Here is a 12,660-nt window from a genome sequence, read left to right on the forward strand (position 1 = left end):
AATTTAAACTTCCAACGGCTAGCGCCACTAGCCGTTGTAAACCTTTTTTTTTTAATTTATGAATTTAAACCTTTTTTTTTCTTTTTTTTTCTATAACTTCCTATAACTTCTATTTTACAAAATTTGTTTCAATTTTTTTAATTCTATTTTTTTCCTATAACTTATATTTTACAAAATTTGGTTCATATTTTTTTCATATAACTTCTATTTTACAAAATTTGTTTCATATTTTTTTTTAAATTCCATTTTTTTCCTATAACTTCTATTCACAAAATTTGTTTCATATTTTTTTTTAAATTCTATTTTTTTCCTATAACTTCCTAAGCCATTATACAACATTAAATTAAATTAAGTAACATGAAACAACATTAAACAATATGAAACAACATTAAATAACATTAACCAACATAAAAATTATACAACACTAACCAACATGATTTTTAAATAAAATTAAGTTGTAGTTTTTAAATAATAAATTATGTTTGGCTCTATGGCCCTTTGGCCCTCGGTTGGAGACGGTTTTTTGTGATAGGGCTAAAACGAGCCCTCTGGCCCTCGGTTGGAGACGGAGGCAAATATGGCCCTGTACTGTTCATTAAAATATTAATATCTTGGAGAATCTTGGAGGGCCAGAGGGCTAAAACGAGCCATCTGGCTAGCCATCGGTTGGAGATGGCCTTATTAGGAGAGATTCTTTTGTAAAGCTCCAAAGATTCCTCGAAGCTCTAAAATGGGCTATATCCACAACTTTTTCAACCTTATATAGAGCTCATCGCTGAAAATGCTCTAATTGAATATATCATACACTTTGAGGGTCTAGTGGAACGTAACCTAGCGAAATTCTCCGATATGGCGATATGTATGATTTAATTTTCAAATAATTAAGGGGAGTGTTATTGGCACTCGAAAAATCTCATTCTACACTTCTTACAAGTGCATTTTTCTTTCTAAATATAGAAAGTTTGGAGTGTAGAATGAGAATTTGGAGTTCGAATAACAATTCCCATAATCTCTACTAATTAATAAAACCTTCTTTGTCAACCGAAAGAAGGTGAAAAGAAATTAGTCTTCTATCACACAAAAAAGATGATGGGCAATAATGTGATTTCACAAGTCCAAATTTTACTGTTTTTTATTGAAACTTCACATACAGATGATGTTAAAATATCTGCAATATTTATAAAAAAAAAAAAAAAAAAAAAAATAGGTAGGCAAATGCTAGTTAATATTAAAAAAATAAGAGAGAAACGGCTTTTAACAGAAACGAAGCAAGTCTTTAAGGCGTTTGCCCAGAGAGGTAAAAAACAAAACTGCGCGCGGCGGTTCACCTTCCTCAGCTTTCCCTTAACGAGGTCGTTGGCTTTTGAAATTCACTTCCGAATTCTCTCCGGTTAACCGGCCCTGCCACTTGCCGATCACGTATGTAAGCCTCTCCGTCTCTGCTCTCCAAATTCTTAGTTTCAATTTCCTAAATTTTCCGGGAAATCAAACGGAGCGTTAGGGTTTATAGAGAGAATGCTAAGTCGAATCTGTGATTGCAATCTCTCCCGCGCTCTCGGAATTGTATAATAATCCATTAATTCTTAGGGATTGTGTTTTTGGTTCATGCGTTTATGCTGTAAAATTGATTGCATGTTAAATCGAGTTTCTTCTTACAGATTTGGGTTTAGGGTTTAGGTGTTTGCATTTTGTAAATGGTTGCATGTTAATTCTACCAAAAAAGAAAACAAAAGAAATTTCCGAAAGCATTTCTGCAGGAAGCACTTATGCTTATAAGTGCTTCTGCTAGAGGTGCTTTTGGTTTTTAGAAAACACTTTGAGCTCCTCCAAAAGCAGTCCCAAACAGTACCCTAGTAAAGTTGGGAAGCTTGGAATAGTTAGTGGAGTTGTTTTAAGATATCCTGATCAGTGTAATCTCCCACGCAGATATGAGACCCAGAATCCTTGCATCTGAAAATCAATGTCAGAAATGGAGTACTCAGTGCGCACATTTTGCTTACTTGTCGGGGAAATAGATTTGCTTGAGTAGAAGTGTTGTTTTGGCATAGCCGGTAAGGAACTATGTTTGTCTATTAAAATTTAAGTGTGTTGTTTCAGATGATATCTTCATTTGACTAACGATAGGGGAACTTTTTCTTTAGCTCTTTCACTGACCAATGTCATGATATTATCCTTCTAGAAAGTTGATATCATGTGTTGTATAAACGTAGTTTTGTGTTGTGCAGCTGCATTTTTGTTGTTATGTCAAAAGATAAAAAGGATTTGGTCGATTCAAGTGAAAATGATAAATTACGACCAGACTACTTTGGTTACTATACACGTCTTGTGACAGACCTGTTATCAAAGGAAGAAGATTTTCCGCCTTTTGCTTCTCAATCCTCTGGCCTATCTCAAAGCAGAGGTGTGGAGGTTAGAGGAAAAGATACGATTGAGCGTAGTTATGGTATTCCTGGTTCTTTATTTGGTAACAGCATAGGAACTGGGCTTTCAGATTTCAAAAAGGAAAGATTGAAGTCATTACTCAGGCAGGGTGTGAAGGTTCTTTCACCAGAAGTTGATGAGGTATGTTGGGACGCCTACTCTTCATTTTTTTCTTAAATGGGTGCTTCAAACAAGAGAACTATGTCTCTGCGTTCATGATTTTGAATTATATGAAATGACTCTGGTCGTACTTTAATACTTTTTATACATTCGATAAATATGTCATGAAATTGAGTTGATTCTACTTTACTGTGATGTAATTAAAAATGCTGCTTTTACATAAGGGGTATTAAGTGTGCTCACATTTCATTTAGGATCAAACTAGTTATTGCATGTTCACATTTTGTATGTATCTATGTATGTATGTATGTGTGCATGTATGTATATATGTATATATTTGCTATATTCAACAGTTATTGGTTTGATTCCATATGGTTTGCGGTTTGATGCAATGTTAGTCCAAGCCTGTGAGACAGAAACTGTACTTTGTTGTAACAGTATGTGTAAATGCAGATGCTAGGACCTGTTATAGGTATTAGCCGGTTAAAATCACAGCTGAAGAGAAAACAGTGTCTTGCTAGAGGTGCATTACCCAATGTTGATGCAAGGAATACTCCCTCTAAGAGACTAAAGAAATCTTCCTCGTTCTCTTCAACCAGCCTTCCTGCACTTTCTACTCCTACCAATCCTGAATCTAGCAGAGAGGTTATAATTCTTTTCGTTGCTTTGTCACTGTTATCAAATATCAGATTTTCCATATTGGTGTTCTTTTGTGTTGCAAAACTCAGGCTTTGCAGTCACTGGGTTTTGTTGTAATCCATGTTATGTAGAAATTGACAGTTGCATTTTTCTAATGTTGTTCAGAACGGTGTTGATGGCCACACAACAGAAACAGCTAGGTTTGTAGTTGGTGCAGAGGAGCCAAGGGTGACTAACATTCTCCCTATTGCCCTTCTATTCATTCGATTGTGTCACGTTCACAAGTGTGTGTGTGTCGTTTAGCAGTATATGCATGCTCTTGGCAACTTACTGATGGGTGGCTTTATATTGCATCATAATTTTACTCTCCAGGTTGATGATGATCTGCAGACCCTTATAGAAACCGATGGTGGGCAGGTTGAGGAGACAGTGAAGAAATATTCTGATGAATTTTCTACAACAGTAATTTTCTGAAATTCTTTCTTTCCCAATACTGGAAAGCCCAATCAAACTCCGTCTTTTCATTCATATTGGTAATATCACAAGTCATATCAGGAATATGAAATTTATATTTCTGATGTGATGTTTGTTTTTCAGCTAGGGCACATGGAGCAGCAGCTTGAAAAACTTCTTGATACTGTGATGTCCTCGTGCAGGTACTTTTACAACGTAACCCAAATTTAGATTTTTGTTCCGTGAAATTGTGAACAAGAGAATTGGTTGGGGCAGTTGTATGTTTAAACGTAATTCCAAATTCCATTGAATTGACTGCAACTGTTAACTAATTTTCCAGGCCTATGACCCTTGGTGAGAAACACAAGCTTGGAAAACTGATTCAGAAGTTACCACCGAAAAATCTTGACCATGTTGCGGAAATGATCCAGCATAGGAATGCAGCTTATACAAATTCACCTGATGAAATTCGTGTGGATCTTGAAAGACAGGTAATGCGATGCACAGTTATCTGGTTTACGACCTTAATTAAAATTTCAACACCTTTCTAAAGTTGTATTTTTACTTGCAGAGTAATATAACACTTTGGAGACTGTATTATTATGTTGAAGCAGTCGAGAAAGCTAGAAAGCTCGCCAAGTACGAATCCAGTGGAAGTTCACTGAATCAGGGCTGACCTTTTCGTTCGCTAAATGAAGATAGCAGTCATCAGTTGTACCCAACGCTGTATGGTTTAGACGATCATTCTGTCCCGTCTGCACACTTTTGAGTGTTCCAGATAAGTCTACTTTTTGAGACCAGAAAGGATAAAGGAGAAGTCTGCACTTAAAACCTACAAATTTTTGGTAAAATTACCCAACATTTGCGCGTATAACCTGACCTGTGAATTTGATGATTTGGACCGTTATAGCGCAGAAGCGCACTCTTGTTGGAGCACCTCAAGACTCGAGACAAATGCAAGATTGAGTTTCGATGACGATTTTTTTCGTTTTTACAATTGTAATTGGCTTCATTTTGTGCACAGCTTGGGTAGGACTCATATTTTGTACATCTTTTACTGTATACCGACCAGAGAAAGTTATGAAATCAAAGTTTTGGGACAGCTCTGAGAAAGCTCATTTCATCAACTCATTTATAGAAAGGCTTTTTAGTCAAAATGGTCCTTGAGATTTGTATAACATATCACTTTGGTTCCTAAGATTTGAAATCAATAGAAGTGGTCACTGAGATTGTCCACTATCAATCATTTTGATCATTCCATGCAAAATTATGTTTAAGTAAGGATCAAAATGACAAATATACCCTCAATTTAATAAATAATAGGCCAAAATGGCAAAAATTGAGGGTATTTTGGTAATTTTATCCTTATTTGATGGAGGTTTTTTCACAAAATGACCAAAATGATTGATGATAGGCAATCTCAGGGACAAATTCTATTCATTTCAAATCTTAAAGACCAGAGTGAGGAGTTATGCAAATCTTAGATATCATTTTGACTAAAAAAACCTTAATAGAAATGTACAAAACAACGATATTAATCAGATGAGAGCGAGAATTGCATTGGATTGACAAGAGTGAGAACAATACAGGCCATACTGTTGTCGACGTGCAAGAGATACAAAATAATAACCTATCTACATAAACCTTGGCTCCCTAAAAGAAAATTTCTCGTCAAAGAAGAAACATACGCTGCCAGGATCCCCTCCCGAAACTAAGCACGAATCTTGAAGAGCTCATACAATTATCTTGTCAAATTCAAAATGAACGACGCCTTGGTCGCTCTTCAGCAACGTTTACTCGGATTGATCTGCCATCCAAACTCTGCACGGCAAATAGAGAACGAGATCAGAGACTCCGAGAACTAATCGAGAGGCATCAAGATAACAATACTCAATCAGTTGCAAGGTGACTTCATTTACATCTATGCAACATCTAAAAACCTAAACCCTAAAACCTAATGAATTGAGTAATAGACTAAAATCTATGTCGTTTTCGTTTTCAGTTTCAATACGCAACTGAACAAGGCAAATCTATTACCTGTCCATCAAGGGCAGCAATGGCATTGTCCACTTCTGTCTCGCTAGAGAATGTAACGAACCCAAACCCACGTGAACGCCCTGATTCCCGGTCATAAACTACCCTGGCACTGACCACGTTTCCATGTTCACTGAAAACCTGCTCCAAACGAGAATCATCCACTTGCCACGGCAGATTACCAACATAGATTCTGAATGAAGGTTCATTCGTTCGAATAGGTCTTTCAGGGCGTGACCCTCTAGGAGCAGCCTTGTTTACAGTCAAAGCCCTCCCACCTATATCCTGTGAAGGAACAAATGGAACATTAACACACTCACTCGGTTTAAGCAAGAGTAGGAAACTTAACAAGCCTATCCTAAGCAAATTTGCACGAAAACAAGTCCATCGGGAATTATTTCAAAACTCATTCCTCTGCTCGATTTGGCGAAGTTAAACATGCGACTAAATGATTGCTGGAATTGAATCAATGTTATACCGCTTTGTAATTGGAAACCAAATGTATCAACACGCATGCTTTTGCTACATTTCTACTCCCTAAAGTTGAGCAATTTGAACATGATATAGTTCCATTTTCGATACACAAAACCGAAACAAAGATTCCCAACTTACGTAGCGGTGGAACATCTCCACAGCCTTCTCAGCTTCTTCAACAGTGCTCATAGTCACAAACCCAAATCCTCTGCTCTGATCAGTTTCCCTGTTGTAAATCACCTGGTCATTGCAAACAGAAAACAGTAACTCCAATGCTGCAATTTTAACCGCGAAATCGAACACAGAGAGCGAAAAAAGAGACGAAATTTACCTCAGCAATCTCAACAACTCCAGCATCATTGAAAAGATTAGCAAGTTTTTCACTGTCAACGTCATAAGGCAAATTACCCACAAAGAGCTTGGCCTCCTCCGGCGGCTCGGGATAGTATTCCTCTTCTCCGACCGCCAAAACTCCGTCGCCGGAGCTCTCCTCTGCTCCCTCCTCCTCTGCGCTTTCGGCCTCTTCTTTCAATTCTTCCTCCTGAGCCCAGTCGGAGGTCTGAGCCACGCGGAGGAGAGGCAAAGACTTGTGCTTTAGAGAGAGAAACGAGGAGAGTGAAGGAGTGAAGGAGCAGGAGATTTGTGAGAGCTTGGTGGGTTTTGAGGGGAGTGAGAGAATTGGGTATTGGTTTTGGAGGGCGAATAGGGCGGGTGGCACCGCGGCGAGGCAGGTTTCGGAGCTTGATAGTGGCTTCAGAAGAGCGGCGGTTGCAGAAGCCATGGCTGGAAGGAGATAGAGAGAGAGAGAGAGAGAGAGAGAGAAGGGGGGGGGGGGGGGGGAGAGAGAGAGGTGGAGGAGGGGATAAGGAATGAGAGAAGGGTTTGGTTGGGTTACATTAGAGACCAGGATGGTCCAAAGATTTGCAGGTGCAGATATTTTTTTTATTTTCGACGAAAGCAAAGCTGTAAAAGAAACGTTTCTGTACGTATTTAATATTATTTTCACGAGCAAACGGATTTAGTTAAATCTCAACCGTTCGTAGTATAAGTAATGCTAGTGACTCAATTTGAAGATTAGATTTTGAAAATAAAAAGATATGGAAGTTGAGTGATTAGTTTATTACTTAAGCGTTAATAAACATACTTATTTCTAGTAGTGACACAATTTAGTTTGCAATTTTTGTTTCCAAATTGAGTTTTTCTAGCAGTACTCATTTAATATTATACTTTCAACTGTACATATTTGCTTAGTCGAGTGGACTAGAGTAGTTAGCTTCCTTCTATGGAAATGAGATCCTTTTCGGATCTTTGTGTCCGAAGTCCGCAAGCCGAGAGATCTTAGTCGTTTAATAGAGGAAGAAAGAGATTTGGACCGTTTAAATTTCTAAATTTTTGTGAGGTGGGCAAGTGGGATGAGCTAATGGGGACTATAGGATTGACATTGATTAGTTTGAATCTCTCGGTTTGTGGACTCCAGTCACGGAGATCCGAAGTGGATTTCGATCCCCTTCTATGCAACTGAATTGAACGTAAAATATCGCATCATCGTTTATATGAAATAAATAAAAAAGATAGTTAAATTGGCTAGAGAGTGCGATCCTCTCTCTCTGCATTCCAGTTCGAATTTTCTCACCAAATCATCTTATTCAAGTTTTTCTTTTCCAAACTTTCTAGAACAGAAGGATTTTGAGCACTTTGTTAGTGACTCATTCATTGGAAGAAAAACCATCACAACTACATGTAGAAAATTACGACAACGTCTTGCATTTGATTTCATTATATTAATATCATGATTGATTACAAGCTTACACTACTAGGTTGGACAATAAAGTCTACATCTGCGTGCCTATGCTCAATTTCATAGCGAATGGTCCAATGTTGTAATTAATCATTCGTAGATAAATGCTAAGGAGACTCTCTTAAAGTAAGACTCTTTGTGAACTCTCTACTAGCTCACAATTTAATGTTAATTTTCGTTCCAACATCATAAAGTATTGTGCTAAAAACGTGAGGCAAACACTTTCAAGAGAATCTCTTTAACATTTCTCATCATTCATATACAGGTTTGAAGTTCTTGTAAGCTACCACTGCATAAAATGGATCAGAACCAGACAACAACCCCAGGAAGCCCATGAACCAACCGAGTGGTGATTTGCTTTGTGAACCACCACCACCATTAGCATCTGGTAATTTCTTAATTACTTCAGCTTGTGTGAAACCTTCCACAGATTGGAAGTACTGCACAACCAACTGCGTCCTGCTGTACGCAGTCCCATCTCTCCATGCCCCAATGGCTTTCTCATAGAACAACCGATTGCTAAAGCTCACAATAAACACCCCTCCTGGCCTCAGAACCCTAAAAACCTCTGCAAACACCTGTAATATCATAACGTTGAGAAATTATTGTGAGGTATATATTGAAAACAAATACGTGATATCACTAATTGCCCATGTTATATTATATTATGTGGATTGGTTATTACTATTACACCTTAAAACATAAATTTGTTGTCCGTCCATATTTTTTTTTTTTCCAAAGTCCGTCCATATTATAACGCATGAATTGATTAACAATTTTCTCCTGGTAATTGTTATAATATGTGGCCGGTTAATACTACGTATTATACCTCAGAACATAAACGTTTCCTTCAACGACATTATAGCACATGAATTAGTTGTACAAATTTAACCGACTCATGGTATAACCAATCCAATCCTATTATAAAATGTGGACCGCTTATTACTACTATACCCTAAACAATAAACTCATTGTCCGCTATATTATAACATATGAATTGGCTATCCCAATTTTTATTGGGCACATGGTACAACCAACCCTATCATCACATCATAATATGTGGACATGCTATCACTAGAATCACTACTATACCCTAAAACATAAAACCGTCGTTTGTTTATACTATAACAGTATTAATCCGTCGTTTGTTTATCTTATAACACTTGAATTAGTTATGCCACGCTAATGTAATCCTGAAATCAAAGCTTTCAATTATTAATGTAACAAAAGGAAGCACAATCTAACCTTCTCAGGCTGTTGAAGATACTGCACACTGACTGTACACAACACTGCATCAAAACTGCAGCTCTCCAACTCAAGCTTCGGATCCTGGTTCAGATCCTTGACAAAAAAGTAATCCAACCTAGGGTTCTTGGCAAGCTCCTGTGCATTGAGCCCATGTCCCACAACTTTCTTGTACTCAACTTCTTTCGGCAAATGGCTGATCCACGAACTCATAAGATCAAGAATCTCTGAGCCAGGCCTCAGCCTCTGCCTGTAGAAATTGGTCAGTGTGGCAATGAAGCCGTCATCGACATGCGTCACGAATCGCGGATAAGCGTAGAAGTCTCTGTCCGGATAAGTGTTGAGTTTTGTTCTGCCCTCTTGGGGAAGAACAAGACGTTTGATCTTGCCAGCTGAGGATGAAGATGGTTTACTGGTTTCATTGTTTTCACTTGAAGAAGTGCAGGAGATTGTTGATGGAAGTAGGAAAGGTTTGGTCTTATGGTTGCTTGTAAGAAATGGATGCCATGGTTTGAGGTTTGGATGAATTGTGACCATATCTTTGACAATTGTTGATTGAATGACTGAAGTTTTCCCAACAACCAATTTGGGTTTTGATAAGAAGGAAACAAAAATTCCAATTTGGGCTGGCTAGCAAATAGTTGATGGGCTAAAGCTCAATTAGGTATCAAACAAAGAATTTTATTTTTTTCATATTTTGTTTTGGCCAAATTGCACCAATAATTCATGTGGCTTACTTGGATTTTCATTTCCTTGTTTTAATTTTGTCCTAACAGTTTCTCTATTTTTCCACTTTGGTCTACTCTGTCAACAAAGTTGATCGTTACATCCATTTTTGTGCACATCGTCTCATTTAAAAAAATAAAGGCCAGTCGAAAGGAAATTTGCCTTGTTTGATGGATTGGAGAACTAATGTTAGCAGAATAAAGCTGAGAGCACACCAACGAAGAAAAAAAAAAAAAAAAAAAAAAGAAGCTACGTGAAGTGAAAATCTGAGAATTCAGGAAAACTAAAAGGGCTATTGGTGCAATTCAAACAATGTTTTTTTTCTTCTACTTTCATCTTCCTTCATTTTTCTTATCTTGAAAACTTTTTTTAAACCTTAACGGTATGAGAAGAATTTTATTAATAACGAAAAGGAAAATTACACCTAATATTAGGCAATTGCTTTTCTTTTCGACAAAAGTAGACATATTATTTGGTTACTTTGTTTTCTTCTGACCCATATTTCATATTTAGCTGCAGCACCCCCCCAAAAACAAAGACCATAATAATCATGAGCTGTCTGCTCAAACCCTCAAACGTGCATTGAGGTTAAACACATAATTATATTAACAAAGTTTTAATCTTACCGAAAGGAAAGATTAGAGACAAGCTTCCAGAGACTCTCAAAAGCAAACAATTTCAACTCTTAATTGTATTCTTGCTTAATTCTTCACTTTCTCTAATTGCATCGAACTAAATTTTAGCTACTACGTATAAAATTAACTAGCTGATAATCTATATTGATGGTATATTAATCTTTAGGCTCCAAGGTTTATACCTATAAACTGGCTTAAAACAGGATGAGCAAAAGGGGCCAGATCCGTAGATTCTTTACATGTGGACGCTACTCTTCATCTTTTATTTCAGAGTCAAGTCACGTAATGAGTGAAATGGATATGTCTAAGTTCTTCTTCGTTCGAGAAAACAAAAGTGTTACTCCAAAACACAGTAATTAACCATGATTGCCAGGCAAATTGATGTCCAGCTATGAATTAGGGTTTCTAGATGCAAACCATCCAATCGATCGATCGAGGGTCCCAAATCCATTGCACGTGCACCATGCACAACGTAAAGGTCAGACAAACTAAATTGTTATCCTTTTCTGCCTCCCGTAGTTCTCTTGTGTTGCTTCTTATGAGGGGTCCGTACCTTTTGTCTTCTCCTCAAACCCACTTAAAGCCGAAAAATGAGAACGATTTTTAGGTCGTGGAAAAAATGGGAATGATTGCTCAAAACAAATAGTTACAATTTTGGTCGGGTTTCAACTCCAAACATCCACATCAAAACCCTAAAGCAAACCCAACTTAATCAAGGATTTGAAACTCCTTGTTGCCTACATAAAGCTTTCAAAAGTGGTATAAAAATTTCAACTTAGTGTGTCTCTCATTGCGTTTCCTTTAGGGAACCTATAGCCATTTTTTATACCCTCCAAGTCTTTCATTATGTGCTGCTACTAACTAGTGTTTCCGTAGACAAAGAGGGTCACATGCATATATAGTGTAGGGAGTGTTGAAGAATGCAACTCCACATTGAAAACTTGACAGATAAATTACAATTGTATTGAATGTAGGGGTGGGCACGGTTTAGTTCGGTGCGGTTTTGAGTGAAAACGAAATTTTTTGTGGTTTGATTCGGTGCAGTTTTGAAGCCAAAACCGAAATGAAACCAAACCGTTTGGTTCAGTTTGGTGCGGTTTCAAACGGTTTCGGTTTGGTTTTTAAGAAAAAAATGTACAATTTGCAATTTAACATATTAATAAGCATTTCCCAGTAGCAATAGGAAAAAGACATTTGTTATATAAACAATTAGCATGTTGCATGCAATTGTGATGTTAAAACATGTTTGTGCAACAAAAGGATGTCCCGTACAAGGTATAACATAATACAAATTGAATAACTTTGAATTCATTAAACATGAGCGAAACTTTCATACTAGAATATGTGATATCATGCTTCAAATGAGTGGACTTCATTAGATCATTGTTCGACTCTTGATAACAAGATTAGTCCACCCTTGTACATATATGTGTGTGTGTGTGTGTGATGGTATAAAATAACAAAGGTCCTTCAAGTTAATGAACGAAAGAAATTGATGAATGATGATATTCTAGTGTGGTTGAGTCCATACTAAGTGCATGGATTCTAACAAACAACCAATTAATATGGACATTTAATTAAATATTTATTAATATTTGTGGTGTGGTTCGGTTTCGGTGCGGTTTTCAAAAGTTAAAACCGAAACCAAACCGTTTTCTATGTTGCGGTTTGGTTTCAAAACCGAAACCGTTCCAAAACCGCAAAACCAAACCGTTCGGTGCGGTTCGATTTGGTTCGTGTTTTGGTTTTGGTTTTCGGTTCTAAGTGCCCACCCCTAATTGAATGGTCATACTCTTAATTTCACACTATGATCTATAGAGATAAAATTCAATATCTGTTGAGTTATGCAATGGTAAACTTGAGACTTATCGTAATTAGTAGTGAGTTGCTGTCTCTACTCTAAAATCTTGAGATGGAGGGGTTGAATGTTGAATATTAATTTACAAGATTGAGGAATGTTTGTCATTGAAAAGCCAACTACTCCGATCATATATTAGTTAGTGGGCCTTTAATTTGTTGTAATTAAGGAGGTTAGGTGAGCCCCTTTGCCTTGTTAAAATTATTATCCTTGTTAATTCATACTTTAGAAGAGACTTTAATGATGAATAGCACATA

General features: G+C 37.1%; 3 protein-coding genes across 5 annotated transcripts; 1 reads left to right on the forward strand and 2 right to left on the reverse strand.

The window, feature by feature from the left end:
- Positions 1-1,232: 1,232 nt before the first annotated feature.
- LOC114826882 (uncharacterized) lies at positions 1,233-4,735 on the forward strand. 3 transcript variants are annotated; one of them, XM_029107678.2, is made up of 9 exons: positions 1,233-1,423; positions 1,927-2,051; positions 2,226-2,562; positions 2,995-3,186; positions 3,346-3,408; positions 3,553-3,642; positions 3,778-3,836; positions 3,974-4,124; positions 4,205-4,735. In XM_029107678.2, exons 3-9 carry the CDS (start codon positions 2,242-2,244, stop codon positions 4,307-4,309), a joined length of 981 nt encoding a protein of 326 aa, XP_028963511.2. In that variant the 5' UTR covers positions 1,233-1,423; positions 1,927-2,051; positions 2,226-2,241; the 3' UTR covers positions 4,310-4,735. The 3 variants fall into 3 exon arrangements, with proteins under 3 accessions (XP_028963511.2, XP_028963510.2, XP_070683470.1); XM_029107677.2 differs by having other exon boundaries at positions 1,245-1,419; XM_070827369.1 differs by lacking the exons at positions 1,233-1,423; positions 1,927-2,051 and having other exon boundaries at positions 2,097-2,562.
- A 432-nt stretch (positions 4,736-5,167) lies between these two features.
- LOC114826884 (28 kDa ribonucleoprotein, chloroplastic-like) lies at positions 5,168-7,102 on the reverse strand. Its single transcript, XM_029107679.2, has 4 exons — positions 6,473-7,102; positions 6,280-6,381; positions 5,671-5,952; positions 5,168-5,454 (listed from the first exon to the last, which is right to left on the reverse strand). Exons 1-4 carry the CDS (start codon positions 6,920-6,922, stop codon positions 5,389-5,391), a joined length of 900 nt encoding a protein of 299 aa, XP_028963512.2. The 5' UTR covers positions 6,923-7,102; the 3' UTR covers positions 5,168-5,388.
- A 1,059-nt stretch (positions 7,103-8,161) lies between these two features.
- LOC103421461 (uncharacterized) lies at positions 8,162-9,811 on the reverse strand. Its single transcript, XM_008359501.4, has 2 exons — positions 9,185-9,811; positions 8,162-8,517 (listed from the first exon to the last, which is right to left on the reverse strand). The coding sequence occupies exons 1-2, from the start codon at positions 9,719-9,721 to the stop codon at positions 8,191-8,193; spliced, it is 864 nt and encodes a 287-aa protein (XP_008357723.3). The 5' UTR covers positions 9,722-9,811; the 3' UTR covers positions 8,162-8,190.
- Positions 9,812-12,660: the final 2,849 nt, after the last annotated feature.

This window comes from Malus domestica, chromosome 09, assembly GCF_042453785.1.
Source record: "Malus domestica chromosome 09, GDT2T_hap1".
In the NCBI taxonomy this organism is placed as follows: domain Eukaryota; kingdom Viridiplantae; phylum Streptophyta; class Magnoliopsida; order Rosales; family Rosaceae; genus Malus; species Malus domestica.